We start from the raw sequence: 20159 nt of genomic DNA, 5'->3' as shown, positions 1-20159 counted from the left end.
TGGGCGGGGCTCTGACGTCACGGGGCTCAGCTGTCACCGAGGCCCGACCTTCCCCTGGGAGCTGAGTTTCGCGGTCGGTGGTGAATCAGGCAGTGTTGGAGACACAGATGAATGAAGCGCGAAATAAATCTGTGCATGTGAATCGCAATCGCGGCCCCTCGGACGGGTCGTCTCTTCTCGAATCCGGAGACCTGAAAAGTTTAGGTTTGGGGATCATACACCCGGTGGTGCTCAGGCTTACCCCTGGTTCTGGGCTCCAAGATTGTGAGTGGCGGACCATGTGGAGTGCCAGGGATCAAACCCGGGTCGGCCGCTTGCAAGACGAGCATCTTACCCGCTATACTGTCGCTCCGGCCCCAGATCTCAAAAAAGTTTCAAGGTTTATGCTCTCTTGAGTCTCTGGGGAATGCAGATCCATTGACTACCTTTCCCTCCTTCCAAGCACGCCTTCCCCCCTCCATATAAGGAGAGGCAGCTGCGGGGGGCGTACCCCAGGGTCTAAAGATAGCGACCCATGTGTCCCTCTGGCTCTAACCAGCGGGCAGCGGGCAGCCAGCAGGAGGGGAGCCGCCATGGCAAGGTAAGTTGCCTTGTTCTCTGGAAGTGCCCTCCCCTCAAGTTTTCAGGGCACTTCAGGGTCTGTAAGGTTCTATGAAAAACAACAAGACCCCACCCCAGGTCCTAACTTTGGGGCGGCCTGAATGTTCTCCATAACTCCCAACTTCATTAGCATGTTTTGTTATTTTTTAGATATCCCGGAAACGATGACATTAATAAAGCATATTTATTTAGGTTTCGGGGGCCACACCTGGCAGTGCTCAGAGCTTACCCCTGGCTCTGCATTAGGGACCTTTCCTGGGGTGGGGGGGGGTTTCTCTGGAGATCATGTGGGATGCCAGGAATGGAACCCGGGCTGGCTGCGTGCAAGGCAAGTGCCCTACCTGCTATGCTATTGCTCTGATCCTGTTTTTTTGTTTGTTTTTGTTTTTGGGTCCAGGCCGGGCAATGGTTGGGGCTTATTTCTAGTTCTGTACTCAGGGATCATTTCTGGAGTGCTGGGGGTTAGAGGGGGCTTTGGGATGCTGGGGATCAAATCTCGATGGGCTCTGTGCAAGGCAAGTGCCCTTCCCGCTGTATATCACTCCAGCCCATTCCTCCCTCCTCCTTTACTCTCTCACTTTCCGTTCTCCCCCAGTTCACCCTTGGCCCCGCACATACCCACGCCAGTCATTCTCCTTCCCTCTGATTTGTCTCACTTTGGCTGGCTGTAGCATTAAACATCCCTCCATCTCCCCTTCCTCCACCTTTCCCAAAGGCCCCGCCTTCCCTCTCCCTTGCTCACGAAGCTCCCTCTCAACTCCTCACAGGCAGCATGCCCCCACCTTGTGGTATGACCGCCCCAAGTACGTGTACATGGAGTTTTGTGTCGAGGACAGCACCGATGTCCAGGTGCTCATTGAAGACCATCGTATCGTGTTCAGGTAACGCTGACGCCTCCCCCATCTGGCTTCCTGGGATGCTGTCCCTCTCTCCCCGAGGCCCCCAGTTCCAGCCTCCCATCTTGCAGCTGCTGCTTTGTATCCTCAGCTGCAAGAACGCGGATGGAGTGGAGCTGTACAATGAGATTGAGTTCTATGCCAAAGTCAACTGCAAGGTAGGATGGGTGGGGACAGAGGGCGGGATGGCAGGGCCGCCCAGGGAAACTGCAGGCTCTTCCGAAACCTCAGGCCCTAAGAAGCCTCTTTATGTGCAGGACTCACAGGATAAGCGCTCTGGCCGCTCCATTCGGTGCTTTGTGAGGAAGTGGAAGGAGAAGGTGGCCTGGCCCCGGCTCACCAAGGAGGACAACAAGGTGAGGAGGGGCCGCTCTTTCTCTGCATGCTCTCCCTGCGTGCCCAGGTGCCCGGGTCAGCTCTGGGGTCACCTTGCTTCCTCTCCCACCACCACTCAGTCTCTCCCTGTCCTACCTACTTCACATCCTTAATGAATTCATCGTCTCATCCTCATTCAGGCCTCCTCCAATCACTGGGTGAGATGTGTGTTTTTAGCCCCATTACCAATTCATGGTTCCCCTCTCTGCTTTCTGCATGATGTAAGGCACATATTTCAATCTTGATATTCTTCCACTTTAAGAAACTCTAAGAGGGGCCAGAGTGATAGTAACAAAGAGTTTGAGGGTTTGCTTTGCACGTGGCTGACCCGGGTTCGATCCCCAGCATACCTCATGGTCCCCCAGGCACCACCAAGAGTAATTCCTGAGTGCAGAGCCAGGAGTAACCCCTGCGCATCACTAGGTGTGGCCCAAAAACAGAAAAAAAAAAAGAGGCAAAAAAACCAGGTCTGGAGATAGGGTTCAAAGAGCTGGAGTCTATGTTTTGCTTTTTGCTTTTTTTTTGGCGAGGGGTCACACCCGGTGATGTACAGGGGTCACTTCTGCACTCAGGAAATACCCCTGGCGGTGCTCAGGGAACCCTATGGGATGCTGGGAGTCAAACCCGGGTTGGCCATGTGCAAGGCAAATGCCCTATCCACTGTGCTATCACTCCAGCCCATTTTGCTTTTTGACCCAAAAAACAAAACCAAAAGCATTCAAGGCAAGCACCTTACCTCCTGGACTATTTCTCTAACCCCTAATATTTTTTTTTTTTTTTTTTTTTTTTTTTTTTTTTTTTGCTTTTTGGGTCACACCCAGCAATGCTCAGGGGTTACTCCTGGCTTTGCACTCAGGAATTACTCCTGGCGGTGCTTGGGGGACCATATGGGATGCCGGGGATCGAACCCGGGTCGGCCGCGTGCAAGGCAAACGCCCTACCCGCTGTGCTATCGCTCCAGCCCCCTCTAACCCCTAATATTTTTTTGAGGGGGGACACACCTGGTGTATACTCTAGGACCACACCTGGCAGTTCTTTTCATTGGGTGGGGAGCACAGCGAACTGTGCTCTGGGCTTACTCAAGGCTCTGCACTCAGGGATCACTCCTGGCAGGCTTGGGGTACTATACGGGTGCTGGGGATTGAGGGATTGAACCCGGCGCAGCCATGCGCAAGGCAAACATTGTATCCACTGTGCTATCACTCTGGCCCTCACACTTGGCGGTTCTTGAGGATCCATGTGGGGTGTCAGGATTCCACCCAGGGTCTCAGTGTCAGCCCGCAATCGTAGAAAAGTGCCTTAACCGTGTGTTATCTTTTTCTGTGTTTATTTTTTATTTTGGGGCCTGACCCGGCAATGCTCGGGGGTTACTCCTGGCTCTGCACTCAGGAATTACTCCTGGCCGTGCTCTGGGATGCCAGGGATCAAACTGGGTAGGCCGCATGCAATACAAGGCCCATACCCACTGTACTACTTCTTCAGCCCTTTCTGGCTCAAGGCAGACTAATAATGCTATACCAGGCTCCTCAATGCTTGGCATTGGCCTGGGCACTTGAGTTTCTCGTAGGTCTTTGTAAATGATGAAGATGACATGATAGCAAGGAATTCTGTCAAGGGACCCAACCTGACCGCCCCCCTCTCCTCCGCCCCTTCCAGCTCATTCTTATGAACGTTATTCTGTGTACTTTGGCCACTTGCCCTCCTGACTGTGACTGTTTTTCTTGCAGCCAGTGTGGTTGTCTGTGGACTTTGATAACTGGAGAGACTGGGAGGGAGATGAAGAGGCAGAGCTCGCTCAGGTGGAACATTATGCAGAGGTAACGCATTTCTGCTTGTCAGCATCATTTTTTGTCTGACTGCACATATTCCTCTGGACATCCGTCATCAGGGTCAGGCAGAGACACGGGAACTCTCTAGGCCAGCTACTCAGTGGCACGGATATTCTTTTGCTTATTTATTTGTTTTGTTTTATGTTGTGTGTTTATTTTTGTGCTGATATTCTTTACTTGTTTTCTTGCAATGTTTCCTTAGTAAGAATGAAAGAAATGAGTATCCTTTTCTGTGTGTGGGGTCGGTTATTGACCTCAGGGACTCATGCATGAGAGGCCTGTGCTATAGTCTAAGCTACATTCTTGGCCCCAAAATGAATATTCCATTAGTAATATTGCATACTTAGATTCACTCATTATTCAGAGTTGATTCGAGGTGTTTTGAAAAGAAGAAAGGGGGGCTGGAGCGATAGCACAGCGGGTAGGGCGTTTGCCTTGCACTCGGCCAACCCGGGTTCGATTCCCAGCATCCCATATGGTCCACCGAGTACCGCCAAGAGTAATTCCTGAGTGTATGAGCCAGGAGTAACCCCTGTGCATCGCCGGGTGTGACCCAAAAAGAAAGAAAAAAGAAAAGAAGAAGTGAGGGCCAGAGATATAGTGCAAGAGGTCAGGTGTTTGCGTTGCCTGTGGCTGACCCCGGTTTGATCCCAGGCACAGCATATGGTCCCTGGAGCACCACCAGGAGTCACTCCTGAGCACAGAGCCAGGAATAGCTCTTGAGTACCACTAAGTGTGGCCCCAAGCCTCTTGGCCAAAAAAAAGAGGAAAGGGGATGGAGCAATAGATAGGGGGTAGGGTGTTTGCTGTGCATGAGGCTGACCCAGGTTTGATCTCTGGCATCCCAAATAGTCCCCTGAGCACCACCAGGAGTAATTCCTGAGTGCAGAGCCAGGAGTAACCCCTGAGCATCACTGGGTGTGACCTCAAAACAACAACAATGACAAAACCCAAACAAATAAAAGAGGTAAAGCTGAGTCTGGAGATAGGGTTCAAAGGGCTGGAGTCCATGTTTTGTATGATGTAGCCCCAGTTTTGAGTCCTCACACTGTAAGGTAGCCCCCAATCCAGGATTGCCAGGAATGATTCCCAAGTACCACCAGGTGTCACCAAAACCCAAAAATAAACAAAATTGTTGGGAAAATTCTTTTCCTTCTTGAATATAATTAGTCTCTCCGTCTGTCTCTCCGTCTGTCTCTCTGTCTGTCTTTCTGTCTGTCTGTCTCTGTCAGTCAATCAGTGTCTGTCTGTCTCTATCTCTCTCCTGGTTCAAATAAATAGCACCTAGCCATACATTATTTGGTTTCAGAATTGAAAACAAATTCTGGGCTGGGGATGTAATAATGATAGCACACTTTCCTCTGAATCTGTCTTCCTCTGGCTTGGATCCCACACCACACACACTAAAAAAGCCCAAAATGACTATTTATTTATTTATTTATTGCTTTTGGGGTCACACCCAGCGATGCTCAGGGGTTACTCCTGGCTCTGCACTCAGGAATTACTCCCGGCGGTGCTTGGGGGACCATATGGGATGCTGGAGATCAAACCCGGGTCAGCTGCGTGCAAGGCAAATGCCCTACCTGCTGTACTATCACTCCGGCCCCCAATTATTATTTATTCATGCTTCAAAAGCACTATCAGATGTGGGGCTGGAGCAATAGCACATCAGATAGGGCGTTTGCCTTGCATGCGGCTGACCCGAACTGCATCCCATATGGTCCCCCGAGCACCGCCAGGAGTGATTCCTGAGTGCAGAGCCAGGAGTAACCCCTGTGCATTGCCGGGTGTGACCCAAAGAGAAAAAAAAAAAAGAAAAAAAGAAAAACACTATCAGATGTAACTAAATTTTGTTACGTCACGAAAATTTTTTTTAGGGGGAGGGCCTGAACCACACCCAACTGTACTCAGAGTTTACTCCTACTGGAGGTCCATGCAGTGCTAGTAGGGATCAAACTGGAGTCTGCTACTTACAAGATACTGTTTACTAGGGTAAGGTATTTATTTGCCTTGCAGGTGGCAGACCCAAGTTCAATTCCCCAGCACTGTATAAATCCCTTGAGTGTCATCTGGGTTACTCCTGAGCACAGAGTCAGGAATAATCCCTGAGCACCATTGGAGGTAGCTTAACAGGCTGAGTGCATGCTTTCTATGTGGGAGGTCTGGATTTTATCCCCAGCACACGGTGTGGTGCCAAGTCGAAACAAAATAGGTTTTGATTTCTCTCTACTTCATTCCAGTGATGTATTAACTAGGGACATTAAAGATGAGGCAGTTGTCTGGTTGGCCCGTTAATATGCAGGTTGATTTTCCTGTACCCCTCTCATTTATGATTACTTTTTTTTTTAAATTCTACTAGCTTTTGAACAAGGTCAGCACCAAGAAACCTCCCCCTGCCATGGACGACCTGGATGTAAGTAAAGTTTATCCCTCAACCCTTACTTTTTCTGTTGGTCTTTAAAATAAGACACTGGGGCTAGAGTGATAGCACAGAGGGTAGGGCATTTGCCTTGCAAGCGGCCAACCTGGGTTTGATTCCTGGCATCCCATATGGTTCCCCGAGCATCACTAGGAGTAATTTCTGAGTGCAGAGCCAGGAGTAACCCCTGTGCTTCGCCAGGTGTGACCCAAAAAGCAAAACAAACAAACAAAACAACAAACAAAAAAATCAAATAAAAATGACACTTGGAGCCATAGACATAGTACAGAGGGTAGGGTGCTGCCTTGCACGCAGCTGACCGGCTTTTCATCCCTAGCATCCCAGATGGTCCCCTGAGCCCCACCAGGAGTGATTCCTGAGTGCTGAGCCAGTAACCCCTGGGCACTGCTGAGTGTGACCCAAAAAGAAAGAAAGAAAGAAGAAAAAAGTCATGTGGTCCAGGAAATCCCAAAAGAGAGCTTGAAGATTAGGATGCAGGGAGCCGAGTTTGTCAACCAAAATGTTTGTTCTCTGTAGATTCTACAGTTAGTTTTGTCTTTTCTCCCTTAGGATGATTCTGACAGTGCAGGAGCAACAAGTAATTAACTTCTGGTGGCTGCAGAGACAAGCTGGAGAGGACCCGGAGGAAGTCGCCTGTCCTCTAGTCACTCTGAAGCTCTGGTCTGGCTCCCTGCCAGCTCTTTGACTGTGCTCCAGGGTCCAGTGGGGCCGCAGAACTCAGAGATGTGTGTGAAGGGCTCTCCTTCATGATGTGTTTGACTATGGTTGCTGCGTAAGAGCAGCACACTGGGGGGCTGCGACTCCCTACAGATTGGCCATGGCCTTAGGGCCACTCAGGGCTCAATTCCATTTTTGGAGCCTCTATATGTGGTTATGTATACAAGACAACAGCCAAAGAAGCGGCACTTTGTCAATAAATGTCAATAAATCTCTAGGAACTGTCCTGTCTCTTTCTTCTTCCTCCTGGAGGCCAAACTTCCTTCTCTCTCAGATTCCTGTTAAGGGGCAGGTGGGTGTCTGAGATTCTGGCCCTCAATTTTTTGTTTTTGGGTCACACTTGGTGATGCTCAGGGGCTACTCCTGCTGTACTCAGGAATCACACCTGCTGGGCTTGGGGGACAATATAAGATGCTGGAGGATGAACCTAGGTTGGCTATGTGCAAGGAAAATGCCTTACTCACTGTATTATGGATCATTTTTGAGGTTAGAAGAAGAAAATGTTGGGAGCACGAGGCCTTCCCCATGACAGATCTTCACCCTGATTTCTCAGCAGAAACCAGTGTTTTATTTTCTGCCTAATGCTGTGCTCCTTAGAACCAACCAGAAATCTTCTTCAGCTTCTTGCACACTCCAGAAATCTCTTGCTTGGGGGATCAGAGTGATAGTACAGCAGGTAGGGGGTTTGCCTGGAATTTGGCCAATCGAGGTTTGATCCCTGGCATCCATATGGTCCCCTGAACCCCCAGAACATCACCGAGAGTGGCAAAAAACAAACGAAAAAAAGAAATCTCTTACATGTTTGTTCTGTTCTGTTCTGTTCTGCTGGTTCCCTTCGCCTATGTCTGTATACTCTTTTCATCTGCGGCTCCATTCATTCTGTTTTTAGTGCCTAATATGTAGAAGAGTGATGTAAATACCATGCCCAGACATTGCTCTTGGCCTCACAGTAAACGATTCGTTAAAAATTAAAATTTATGTAAGTAATAAATGGGTGGTTGTATTTATTATTTATATATATATTTTTAGATGACAGCAGAGAGATTTATTATACAGAGTACAAAACTGAGATGTGGGTATGGGCACTCTTGAGAGAATAATTTAGACAACAGCTTAAAATGGGGCTGGTGCGCTCCCTCTACCCACTCACCTACGCTCAGTGGCTCGGTCAGACAGCAGGGATCTTACCCATGTGCATGTGGCTGTGGTGGGACTAAGGACAACAGGGAACCACTGGTATAGAGAGGCCCAGAGGCAAGATTTCAGACTAGGAAGCAACACTGGAGAGAGAAAGGGATAGGGACAAGACCAGGTCATTGCACACTGGAGGCAAGCAGATGATAAGGGACAAGACTTAGGATGCGAACACTGGACCAGGCAGCGTGGACCTTGTCTTCGGGTGATGATGTTTCTCTGTCCAGTCTGTTTGGGAGTTTTTTGTTCGGTGTTCAGGCTTCTGCTGCTGCTGCTGCTTTTAAGAATACTACAACTATTTATTATTATTATTATTATTATTATTATTATTAGCTTTTTGGATCACACCCAGCAATGATCAGGGGTTACTTCTGGCTCTGCACTCAGGAATCACACCTGGTGGTGCTCCGGGGACCATATGGGATGCCGAGGCTCAAACCCAGGTTGGCTGCTTGCAAGGCAAACGCCCTACCCACTGTTTTGTGGACGCGATCAACCCAGGTTCGATCCCCAGCATCCTATGTGGTTCCCCTGGAGCGCTGCCAGGGGAAATATTCCTTAGTGCAGAGGCGGGAGTAACCCTGAGCATCGCGAGAGGTGGACCCCCAAACAAAACCAAACCCAGGAAAAACTGAGAGGCGTTCTCACCACCTTCGGGCTCAAACCACACCCCATTCGCTCCAGTCTCTCGCGCCTGCGCAGAGGCGCACGCGCGCGCGCCCCCGGGAGGAGGAGGAGGATTGTCCCGCGTCGCTCTCCGTCCGCCCCGCGGCCACTGTGCGTCTGGGAGCTGCGGACCATGGCGTTCCAGTGCCAGAGGGACAGCTACGCCCGGGAGGTGCGGCGGGCGGGCGGGCGGGCGGGCGGGGTCCCGGGGCTGGGGTCGCGGGGGCAGGTGCACGCGGGGGGCAGGTGGCCGCCCCGGCTCACGCGCCTCCCCCTGTCCCGCAGTTCACCACCACCGTGGTCTCGTGCCGGCCCGCCGAGCTGCAGAGCGAAGGGAGCCACGGCAAGAAGGAGGTGCTGAGCGGCTTCCACGTGGTGCTGGAAGACACGCTGCTTTTCCCCGAGGGCGGCGGGCAGGTACCGGTCCGGCCCAGCCGTCGCTTAGCGTGTACCTAGCCAGAGAGGGGGGTGGGACGGGGGGAGGTGTGAAGATGTGAGGGGGCGGGGTTCTCTAGGTCTTTCCGTGGACCTAGAGCACTTGCTTTGCCTGGCATTCCCTAGAGCATCATGGGAGGGGCCCCAAGCACTGAGCTAAGAGTAGCCCGCAGCATCTCAAGGCTATTGCTTTTTGCCAAAAACAAAGCAAAATAAGAATAAAAGGAACAGCAGTGAAGGGGCGAGCTGCTGCTAATGTTTTAGTGCCAGGTGGTGGAGGGGTGAATGGTAAGTGCAAACGCCCTGAGGTAGGAATCATGGTATTTGACTGGGACGGAAATGGTTTCTCCTGAGTTAGGTGAGCTGGATGAGGCACAGAAGCTGACTGGGAGGGACTAGGTCCAGTGTGTACTAGGAAAGGAAATACCACCAAATGTGAACAGCGGAGAGAGTTTTTTTGGGGGGAGGAGGCCCCATACCGGGTTGTGCTCTGGGATTACTCCTAACTCTGGGCTCAGGGATCGTGCCTGGTGGACTGGGGGACCATATGGGGTGCTGGGGATCAAACCCCAGTTGGCCACCTGCAAGGCACATGCCCTACCTGCTGTGCTGACTCCAGAGGGTCTTTTTTTTTTTGGCTTTTTTGGGTCACTCCTGGCTCTGCACTCAGGAATTACTCCTGGCGGTGTTCAGGGGACCATATGGGATGCTGAGAATTGAATCTGGGTTGGCCGTGTGCAAGGCAAACGCCCTACCCGCTGTGCTATTGCTCCAGTCCCCAAAGAGTCTTTCTAGCAGGAATAATGGCCCAAAGAAAGTTTGGGGGGCCTGAAAGCATCGAGGAAGTCTAGTTAACTACAACTAATTCCATTAGATGGGGAAGATCCATTTAGGTGACATAGGGAAGGTCAGTGGGCAGGGTCAGAAGACCTTGAAGGAGACTTTTACGGCTGTGGACTTCACTCAAGAAGCTGTGGTGAGCCCTTAACGGAGGTGCTTAGGCAAAGAACATGTTCAGTTAGCTTGCTAGTAAGGAGGTGCCTGTTTTGCATCACTATCCATTACTAGTAACTGGATTTCCTAAAAGGGGAGGCTTCCAGAACTTCAAAGGGAAACCCACGACCTTTATTTTATTTATTTATTTATTTTGCTTTTTGGGTCACACCTGGCGATGCACAGGGGTTACTCCTGGCTCTGCACTCAGGAATTACCCCTGGCTGTGCTCAGGGGACCATATGGGATGCTGGGATTTGAACCCGGGTCGGCCGCTTGCAAGGCAAACACCCTACCCGCTGTGCTATCTCTCCAGCCCCACCCATGACCTTTAATATCTGTAGAAAGTCTCATGTATTCATCACATCTTTCAGGAAGTCGTCCTTGATTTTTCTAAGACTCTTTAAGTTTCATTCCCTCGAGCACCTCCTGGAAAATATAACTTTTCATATTATGGCATGTTGTAGATCCTAGCTTCTTGCCAACTGTGCTTGCCAGCCCACATGGAGTAGTGTAACTGAATATGAGGGTCGTGAAAACCTTTTTGGTGGTTTTTTTTTTTTTTTTTTGGTCACACTGGTGCCTGCTCGAACAAATCGATGAGCAACGGGATGACAGTGACTGGGTTATGTTCAGGGGTGACTCCTGGTTATGTTCAGGGGTTACTCCTGGCTTTGCACTCAGGAATTACTCCTGGCAGTGCTCTGGGGACCATCTGGGATGCCGGGGATCAAAGTGGGTCAACTACATGTAAGGCAAGTGCCCTGTCCACTATATGATGTTTCTGGCCCCCCTGCACGGTCTTTAGGAAGTTGGGGTGCGCCCTGCCCGCCCCATTGATTTCCTTCACTTCTTTGTCCCAGCCTGATGACCATGGTACAATCGATAACATCAATGTGCTGAGAGTGACCCGTCGGGGTGCCCAGGCTGATCATTTCACACTGACCCCCCTGACCCCTGGGAGCAAGGTCCAGGTCCGGGTGGACTGGGACCGGAGGTTTGACCACATGCAGCAGCATTCAGGTAGGTGGGGCCATTGCCTTGTCTTGGAAATGCGGTTTGGGTGGTTAGAAGTTAGCCTTTTAGAGTCAGTGTGGGGGGCTAGAGAGAGAGTACAGTGGGCAAAGTGTCTTGCTCAAACCCAGCCCGAGTTCGATCATTGGCGCCACATATGGTCCCCCGAGCCCTGTCAGGAGTGATTCCTAAGCACAGAACCAGGAGTAACCCTTGAGTACTGGCAGTTGTGGCCCCAAAACAAAACATGAAATCACACACACATAGAATCAGCTTGGATTCAGGCAGAATGGTAATGATGAACAAGTAAAGTAAAAGTGTCAAGCAAAAACAAAGTGTCAGAGCAACTTGAATTTAAGTATTGGTTGCTCATTGGTTGCTATATTTTTTGGGGGGGTGGCGGGGGGGGGGAGTCACCACACCCAGCAGTGCTCCAGGGCTACTCCTGGCTCTTCACTTAGAAATCACTCCTGGAGGACATGGGGGACCATATAGGGTGCCAAGGATTGAACGGCGGGGGAGGTGGGGGGGGCGGCTGGAGCAATAGTTCAGCGGGTCGGGCATCTGCCTTGCACGAGACCAACCTGGGTTCAATCCCCAGCATCGCATATGGTCCCCCGAGCACTGCCAGGAGTAATTTCTTAGTGCAGAGCCAGGAGTAACTCCTGTGCATTGCCTGGTATGAGCCAAAAAATAAATAAATAAAGGGATAGAACCCAGGTCGACTGCATGTAGGATAAGGGCCTTACCCGCTGTACTTTTTCTCTGGCCCACACTGGGGACATGAACTCATGACTCTACTTGCCTTTGCATGGCAGGTGAGTCCAGACCTCTGCCCTGTGACATCTGGCTCCTGGCTCAGGGATTCTTGCTTTTTGGGCCACACCCAGCGATGCTCAGGGGTTACTCCTGGCTCTGCACTCAGGGATCACTCCTGATGGTGCTTGGGCAGGGGCCACATGGGGTGCTGGGCATTGAACCGGTCGGCTGCATTCGAGGCAAGTGTCCTACCTGCTGCACTATCTCTCCAGCCTTTAGTGACACTAACAACAGAAATGGGAAAAGAATCTCTAAGCATCTCCCCAGCTCCTCTGCACGGTGCCTGGCAGGCCCCCGAGACCCCACTGTGCTGTGTCTCTGAGAGGGCGTCAGAGCGGCATGTCCCACCCTCTCAGCCTCCTCCTGCCCCTTCCCCCCGCCCAGGCCAGCATCTCATCACCGCGGTGGCCGACAGTCTGTTTGGGCTGAAAACAACATCGTGGTGAGTAGGGGCGCAGGCCACCCAGGGACAGGCTTCCCCCCCGCCCAGTACCAGCTCCAAGGTGGGGAGTGACGGGTGGGGGGGTCCTGTTCTCCATTGGCTGTGAGCTCCATCAGTGGCCGGATAAGCCTGAGTCCAGGGGAAGCACCAGGAGGAGAGGAGAGGAGAGCCCTTGCTGCCGAATTAGTGTGGGGTTTGTTTTGTTTGTTTGGGAACCATACCTGACTTTTTTTTTTTTTTTTTTTGCTTTTTGAGTCACACCCGGCGTTGCACAGGGGTTACTCCTGGCTCTGCACTCAGGAATTACCCCTGGCGGTGCTCAGGGGACCATATGGGATGCTGGGAATCGAACCCGGGTTGGCTGCGTGCAAGGCAAACGCCTTACCCACCGTGCTATTGCTCTAGCCCCATATACCTGACTTTTTTATTTTCCTACCTGCTGTACTCCTGTTCTTGCCTGAATATGGAATGTGGAGTCAGAGTCTGTGGCCTTGTGTTTTGGTCATGTTCCCTTCTCACTCTCAACTCTAACATGGAAATGGCAGCTCCTGTTCTGAGGGTTTGTGAGTGAGGATGAAGTCAGGTCATTACTTTTTTGTGCGTTTGTTTATTTTTGGGCCACAGCAGGCAGTGCTTAGGGTTTACCCCTGCCTCTGTGCTCAGGGATCACTTCCTGGCAGACTCGGGGAATGAAACAGAATGGGGTCCCAGGGATCGACCCCAGACCTAGGTTGGCGGTGTGCAAGGCAAGCACCCTGCCTTCGATACCGCAGCTCCAGCCTGAGGGTAAGAACATTTTTTGGTTTGTTTTTATTTTGGGGCCACACCTGGTGGTGCTCAGAGCTTACTCCTGACACTGCACACAGGAATCGGTTCTGGTGTTGCTGAGTGGACCTTATGGGGTGCCAGGGATCAAACCTGGCTCGGCCACATGCAAGGCAGGCCCCCTACCTGCTGTGTATCTCTCTGAGCCCAGTAGGATCATTTCTGTCGGGGGTGGGGGACCTTTTTTTCTGCCCAGGGCCCTTTGGATGTTTATAACGTTCATGGTTCACACAACAGCCGGGTATGAAGCTCCCGTGTCTGTGTGCCGTGGGCCAGGCCCAGAGACCAGGATTCCCCACAGGCTAGAGGCTCCCCCAGGACCTGAGGGTGCTCCCGGGCCGCTGCCTCCAGTGTCTGGTGACTGCTCTCCTGATAGGGAGTTAGGGCGACTGCGATGCGTGGTGGAGCTGGACAGCCCCTCTGTGACCGCGGAGCAAGTCTCTGCCATCGAGCGGAGCGTCAACGAGAAAATCAGAGCGAGGCTGCCGGTGACAGTTCGAGAACTCAGCCTGGACGATCCCGAGGTGGAGCAGGTGAGAGAGAGAGCCCAGGGGGTGGGGACGTGGGAACGGCCCCTCCGAGGGCCCCTGGCCAGCACGCAGATAGCCCTTCTCCAAAACTGCCAGGTCAGGGGCCGGGGCTTACCAGATGACCACGCTGGGCCCATCCGAGTCGTCACCATCGAGAGCGTTGACTCCAACATGTGCTGTGGCACCCACGTGAACAATCTCAGTGACCTCCAGGTACGGGGCTGGTGCCAGAGGAGGGGGGTGCATATGACAGGCCTGGGAGTGGACACAGCTGCGGTGTCCCTAAGTGAAATCACTCCTTTATTGCTTCACGGCTGTGACAGCGTCGGTTGTTCACTGGGCTCATTGTAGGTCATTAAAATCCTGGGACTTGAGAAGGGGAAAAAGAACAAGACCAACTTGGTATTTCTGGCTGGGAACCGCGTTCTGAAGTGGATGGAGAGGAGCCATGGGACTGAGAAAGTGCTGACCGGGCTGCTGAAGTATGTCCCTCTCGGGCCGTTTCTTCCCATCTTGAACCCCAGGGGTCTGGCTTCCTCACTGCTCAGGGAGACAGAAGCGCTGCAGCCCTCAGTGGATTCCTCCTTTGTGGTTGTTTTCTCTTTGTTTTTTTATTATTATTATTTTGGCGGCTGGGGAGGGAGCAGGGGTTGCAGTAAACCTGTTTGTGCTCAGAACTTACTTGTGGCTCAGTGCTCCTTATATGGGACCATATAGAGTGCCAGGGATCAAATCTGGGCCAGTCGTGTGCTAAGCAAGTGTCTTTACCCACTTATCTCTTTGCCCCATTTTTTTTTTCTTTTTGGGCCACACTCGGTGAAGCACAGGGATCACTCCTGGCTCTGCGCTCAGGAATTACTCCTGGCGGTGCTCAGGGGACCATATGGGATGCTGGGAATTGAACCCGGGTCGGCCGCATGCAAGGCAAATGCCCTACCCGCTGTGCTATCGCTCCAGCCCCATTTGCTCTGGTTTTTTAATTTTGATTCCGGCTTTCAAACCAAGGGTCTCAGGCCTGTGAAGTCTGCACCCTACCACTGAGAGAGTCATTCCGGCTGGCCCTGTGTCCCAGACCTGCTGGCTGCTGGCACCTGTGGCTTTCCTGGGTGTGTTGTGCATGGAGTGTGTCCAGTCTCTACTGTGTTGCCTCTACCTTTGGGACTCTGAGCATTTTTGTCAGCACGGTCCCTTAGCGATTTCTCCCCCTCTCCCCTTTCTCCCGTGCTGCTTTTTCTCTTTAAAATTGTTGATAAGGCAACTGAACCGCTTTGATCCTCCCAGAGCCCCTTGCGGCGCCCGGCACTGACCTTTCTCTTGCAGGTGTGGACCAGAAGAGCATGTGGACGCAGTGCAGAAGCTGCAGAACTCCACCAAGCTCCTGCAGAAGGTGACCGCTCTGCGGGGGAGGGCAGGAGGGAGGGCGCAGGCGCCTCGCCTGGAGGGGCCCCCGGACGTGGACCCCCCACTCCCCCTCCCCAGGCTGTGGCTGGTCAGGGTGAGGAGCAGGGAGGAGTTGTGGGGGAGTCGTGCCTGGCCGCTCAGTTCCCATGTCTCTTCCAGAACAATCTGAGCCTGCTCCGGGACCTGGCCGTGCACACTGCCCGCAGCCTCAGGAGCAGCCCGGACTGGGGCGGGGTGGTCATGCTGCACAAGTAAGGGGGGCCTCGCCCTGCACAGTGCCCAACTGGTGTGCCCAAGGCACATTAGAAACAAGCCCAAAGCTTGTCGGGAGCTGCTGACTGCTGAGACCCAAAGGGACCCTGCTGGCCCGTCGTATTATTCTCTTGATGGGGGTGGCGGGGAGGGTTCACACCCAGCAGTGCTCCTGGCGTGGCCAGGCACAAGGCAGGCGCCCACCCTCTGGTATCTGGCGTGTCCCTGCTGGCCTCTCTCTCTGCTAAGGGCCTGGGGAATTTGCCCAGAGACAGTGGTTGGACACCAGCTTCCCCCTGGAGGTGCCGGGCTTGCTGCGGCTTCCTGTTCCCAGCACTATCCTGTTCCCGTCTGTCTCTTGTAGGAAGGAGGGTGATTCCGAGTTCATGAATATCATCGCCAACGAGATCGGGTCAGAGGTAAGAGGAGTGTTCCCCGTGCTGGCGGCCTAAGTGAGGCGGCGTGGGGGAGAGGGAGGCGGGGGTGGTTAGGTTTGCTGAAGCCACGACTAGAAATTTCTTACCTTTTTTTTTTTTTTTTTTGCTTTTTGGGTCACACCTGGCAGTGGTCGGGGGTTAGGGGTTACTCCTGGCTCTGCACTCAGGAATTATTCCTGGTGGTGTTTGGGGAACCATATGGGATGCTGGGGATTGAACCTGGGTTGGCCGCGTGTAAGGCAAACACCCTCCCCACTGTACTATTTCTCTTTACCCTACTTTTTTTTTTATTAAAATATAATCTTGGGGGTTCCACCTGGTGCTCAGAGACTGCCTCTGGTGTGTGCTGGGGACTGGGTCCAGGCCCCTCCCTTGGCACTCATGTGCTCTGACCCTGTGAGGCATCCCCGCGTCCCCAGGATGACTGCCTGAGATCTGCCCATGAAGCAAGCTCTGTGTAGGGATGAAGCGAGGTCTGTGCTGTGGCCCGCTGGGGGCCGTGCCTTTTCCACAGATCCTTTTCTCGGCGTTGGAGCGCCACCCGGGCTGAGGTCCCAGTGTCTGTGTGCCAAGGGCCTGGTTTTAGGACTCTGGGGCTCACCAGGCCCCTGGAAGGAAGAAGTTCAGAATGTTTGCCTTGCCTGCAGCCAACCCGTGTTTGAACTCCAGCACCCCAGATGGCCCCCTGAGCCCTGCCGGGAGTGACTCCCTTTGCCTTTGCCTCTGGCCCCAACTGGGACTGCCACATCCCTGCGGCTTAGTGATGGCACTGACCTCAGAAACCCCTTTCGGATGCCTGCTCTGGTCCCTCTGTTTCTCGCTTCCTGGTTTTTTCCTCTTTGGTTTTTGAATCACACCCAGCAATGCTCAGGGTTGACTTCTGACTCTGCACTCAGGAATCACTTCTGGTAGGTGCTTGGGGAACCATATGGGACTCCAGGGATCGAACCCGATGCAAGGCAAGTGTCCTCCCCGCTGGACTATCGCCTGGGCCCTCTCTTCTTGTTTATTCTTCCTGTTCCTTGCAGCGTGGAATGGCTCTCCTGGGGGACAGCCATGTGTATTGAGGTTTCTGGCTTCGAATGAGCAAAGCTGGAGACAGGGGCTGGGAGAGATACAGCTCAGCGCTCGAGCTCATCCCTGGAACTACGTGACGTTTCCCCAGACACCTCCCAACATAGTCCTAACAGCCTCTGTCCCAAGCCCATCTGGGAATACTCCCTTTCCCAAAACATACAAATACGGGGAGAGAGTACAGTGGGTAGGGCACTCGCCTTGCATACAGCTGACCCGGGTTTGATTCCCCATATTGGTTATGGTCCCTCGAGCACCTCCAGGAGTGATGCGTGAGTGCAGAGACAGGAGTAAGCCCTGACCACCACTGGGGGTGACCCTTCCCAAATAAAATAAAAAGTTCCTGTGCTGGTTAGGGTTAGCAGCTTTTGCCTTCTTCCTGTGTGAGAAGGTTCTTGGCTCGGGGGCACCAGCGTGGATGAGCTGCTTTAGGAAACTCACGGCTTAGGGGAACACGAATCTGTTCCTTTTTTTTTTTTTCTTTTTGCTTTTTGGGTCACACCCGGCAATGCACAGGGGTTACTCCTGGCTATGCACTTAGGATTTATTCCTGGCAGTGCTCAGGGACCTTATGGGATGCTGGGAATCGAACCCGGGTTGGCTGCGTGCAAGACAAATGCCCTACCCGCTGTGCTATCACTCCAGCCCCACAAATCCGTTCTTGAGACTGAATAGAGTTTGGGGTATAGGGTGGGTGTAGGCTGCCTGAAGGCTTAGTGATGGCACTGAAAGCCTTCAGCGTAGGGCTTTCGTCCTGTGTCACCTCCTAGGGGACCCTCCTGTTCCTGACCGTGGGCGAGGAGAGAGGCGCAGGCCTCTTCCTCCTGGCTGGGCCCGCAGAGGCCGTGGAGACCCTGGGACCCAGGTAATCTGTGGGGACCCCCTTTTCTGGGTGGGGGAGCCAGGCAACCTCACCAATAGCCCATTCCCAGGGAGAGGCCACGTCCATGATCTCAGCCATCTCTGAAACCCAATAGTGTTATTTTGGGCTGCCTGAGAGACAGCACAGTGGGCAGGATGCTTGCCTTGCACACGACCAACCCGGGTTCCGTTCTTACCATCCCCGTAGGGTCCCCCCAAGCCCTGCCAGGAGTGATCCTTGAGCATGAGCACAGAGCCAAGAGTAAGCCCTGAGCACTGCCAAGTGTGGCCTCCCAAACCAAAACTATAGCGTTACTTATTTATTTTTCTTTCCTCCTCCCCCTCTTCATCTTCTTTTGTAATGGTTATTGCAGTGGCTGGGGTCATGCCTAGCTGTGATGTTCACACATTTTTAGCTGGGGTGCTCGGGGCTACCCCTGGCTTGGCGCTTTGGGGTGGGTCCTGGCAGATATCGGGCTCATGGCTTCTGGGCATCCAATCCGGGACTCTAATGCGAGTATTGTTGTGCTGGGGGGAGGGGCCGCAGCCCACCATGCTCAGGGCTTACTCCAGCTTCTATGCTCAGGGATCACTCCTGGTGGTCCTCGGCAGGGGTGGGGGGAAAGGGGTCATCTATGGTGCCAGGCATCAAACAGGTATCAGCAGCCTGCATGCAAGGCAAGTGCCTTAACCCTTGTACCCTCACTGTGGCCCCCTGCCAACCGTCTCTAACGTGGATTCTTAGAAACCACCTGCCTTTCTCCTCCCCTTCCCGGGTCCCCCGGGGAAGAGTCAGGACTGGCCCCGGATTTTCCCTCCTAGACCCGGTTGTCTCTCTCCATTCCAGGGTGGCTGAGATCCTGGAAGGCAAAGGTGCGGGCAAGAAAGGCCGCTTTCAGGGCAAGGCCACCAGGATGAGTCAGCGGGCGGAAGTGCAGGCGCTTCTCCAGGACTACGTCAGCAGGCAGAGCTCCGAGGAGTGAGCGTGGACGGGCCTCCTGGACCCACAGTCTCTCGGACAATAAAATAGTTTGGCGTGGGGCCACATAGGAACAGTTCATGCCGCTCTCCAGAGTGCGCCAAGTAGGGAGTAAATAGCCGGCTTTCTGTCGGCCCCTCTGAGGCCTGCCTCAGGCCCAGGAGGAGCCTGGAGTGTGGACAGGCTCAGTGGGGCTGCGACAGGCAGTGACTTGGTGGGTGGGGGGGGCGAGGAGCATGCAGGGCCTGGCTGCATATTGCCCCAGCCTTAGACTCCTTCCGTGGGTGAGGGAATCTTTGTTCCTCACATCTACTAAAAGAAAATATCTCCTTTTGTCTTTCGTTTTCTTTTTTTTTAACTTAATTTTCTTTTTTTGTCTTTTGTTTTCTATTCTTGTGTGTCAGACCCAAAAAGTATCAGCAGCTTTGCCAATAGATCAAGAAGCCATAAAACTTATCAAGTGGACAGAGGCTCCAGCTTCACCCAGGGGGCATTGAAAGGGGAGCCTGATGCCAGGGCACACGGGCCCCGCGGGAGAGGAGAGCTCCCGACTGCATGGCCCAAGGAAGAGGAAGACCAGATCCTTTTCCCTCTGCTGCAATCTCAGAACCGCTAAACACACGAGGGGGGCTGGGATGTAGCTCAGAGGGAGAGCATCAGCTTCCCAGGGCCCCCGCCTCCCCGCCCCCACCCCAATAAACAAATACTTGAAATAGACTCAAGACGGGCCAGGGACGGAATCTGTCAGTGGGAAAGATTTGCCATGCACCTGGGAGGCCCTGGGTTCGATCCTTGGCACCACAGAAATAATAACGGACATTGTCAAGTCTGAAAGGAGATGGAAGTCCAGGGAGGAGGGTGCCCAGCACTTCGGAACAGTGGGTAGAACAGGAGACCACACTGTCCCGAGATTAGGAGAGGAGGCTTTGGACTTATCATGGACTTGAGTAGAATTTTGGGCTTCGTGCATCAAGAGAGGATAAGACTGAAGAAAGTGAGGGACTGGTGAGATAGCCCGGGGCTAAGGCACCTGCCCTGTTTGGGGCCAACTCTGGTCCCTCTGTGGCATCACAATGCAGAGGACTGCTGAGTGTGGCCCCGAGGGCCCCTGGGTGGCCTGGGCAATCCTGCAGGCCCACATCCTCCAGCCCTGGCACTGAACCACTACTGTGGTGGGCCGGGAATCCCAGGGAGGGGTCCTGGGAACCCTGAACTCCCCCTGTCAGGCCTCCCCCACCAAAAAGGGAAAAGGAAGTGTTTCTAATTTGCTTTTTTTTTTTTAAAGTAAAAACTTTATTTGGAAGTTCTGAGGGGTGAATGCTTGAGAGAACATGGGCTTCTGGGGGTGGCAGGGAGAGAGATGCTCAAGAGAGAGTATAG

General features: G+C 53.0%; 2 protein-coding genes across 2 annotated transcripts; both read left to right on the top strand.

Moving 5' to 3' along the window:
• The first annotated feature begins 20 nt into the window (after window positions 1-20).
• On the top strand, window positions 21-7826 carry PTGES3L (prostaglandin E synthase 3 like). The gene is made up of 7 exons (XM_012932799.2): window positions 21-580; window positions 1368-1481; window positions 1588-1654; window positions 1754-1852; window positions 3599-3688; window positions 6060-6113; window positions 6690-7826. The coding sequence occupies exons 1-7, from the start codon at window positions 573-575 to the stop codon at window positions 6723-6725; spliced, it is 468 nt and encodes a 155-aa protein (XP_012788253.2). The 5' UTR covers window positions 21-572; the 3' UTR covers window positions 6726-7826.
• A 943-nt stretch (window positions 7827-8769) lies between these two features.
• AARSD1 (alanyl-tRNA synthetase domain containing 1) lies at window positions 8770-19112 on the top strand. Its single transcript, XM_004608816.2, has 12 exons — window positions 8770-8889; window positions 9003-9134; window positions 11009-11168; window positions 12363-12420; window positions 13622-13778; window positions 13872-13988; window positions 14127-14257; window positions 15096-15162; window positions 15336-15427; window positions 15793-15847; window positions 17710-17804; window positions 18648-19112. Exons 1-12 carry the CDS (start codon window positions 8851-8853, stop codon window positions 18781-18783), a joined length of 1239 nt encoding a protein of 412 aa, XP_004608873.2. The 5' UTR covers window positions 8770-8850; the 3' UTR covers window positions 18784-19112.
• The last annotated feature ends 1047 nt before the right edge of the window (window positions 19113-20159 follow it).

Source organism: Sorex araneus, chromosome 3 (genome assembly GCF_027595985.1).
Source record: "Sorex araneus isolate mSorAra2 chromosome 3, mSorAra2.pri, whole genome shotgun sequence".
Taxonomy (NCBI): domain Eukaryota; kingdom Metazoa; phylum Chordata; class Mammalia; order Eulipotyphla; family Soricidae; genus Sorex; species Sorex araneus.
The sequence above is the reverse complement of the archived record's forward strand: the minus strand, read 5'-3'. Positions and strand labels throughout refer to the sequence as shown.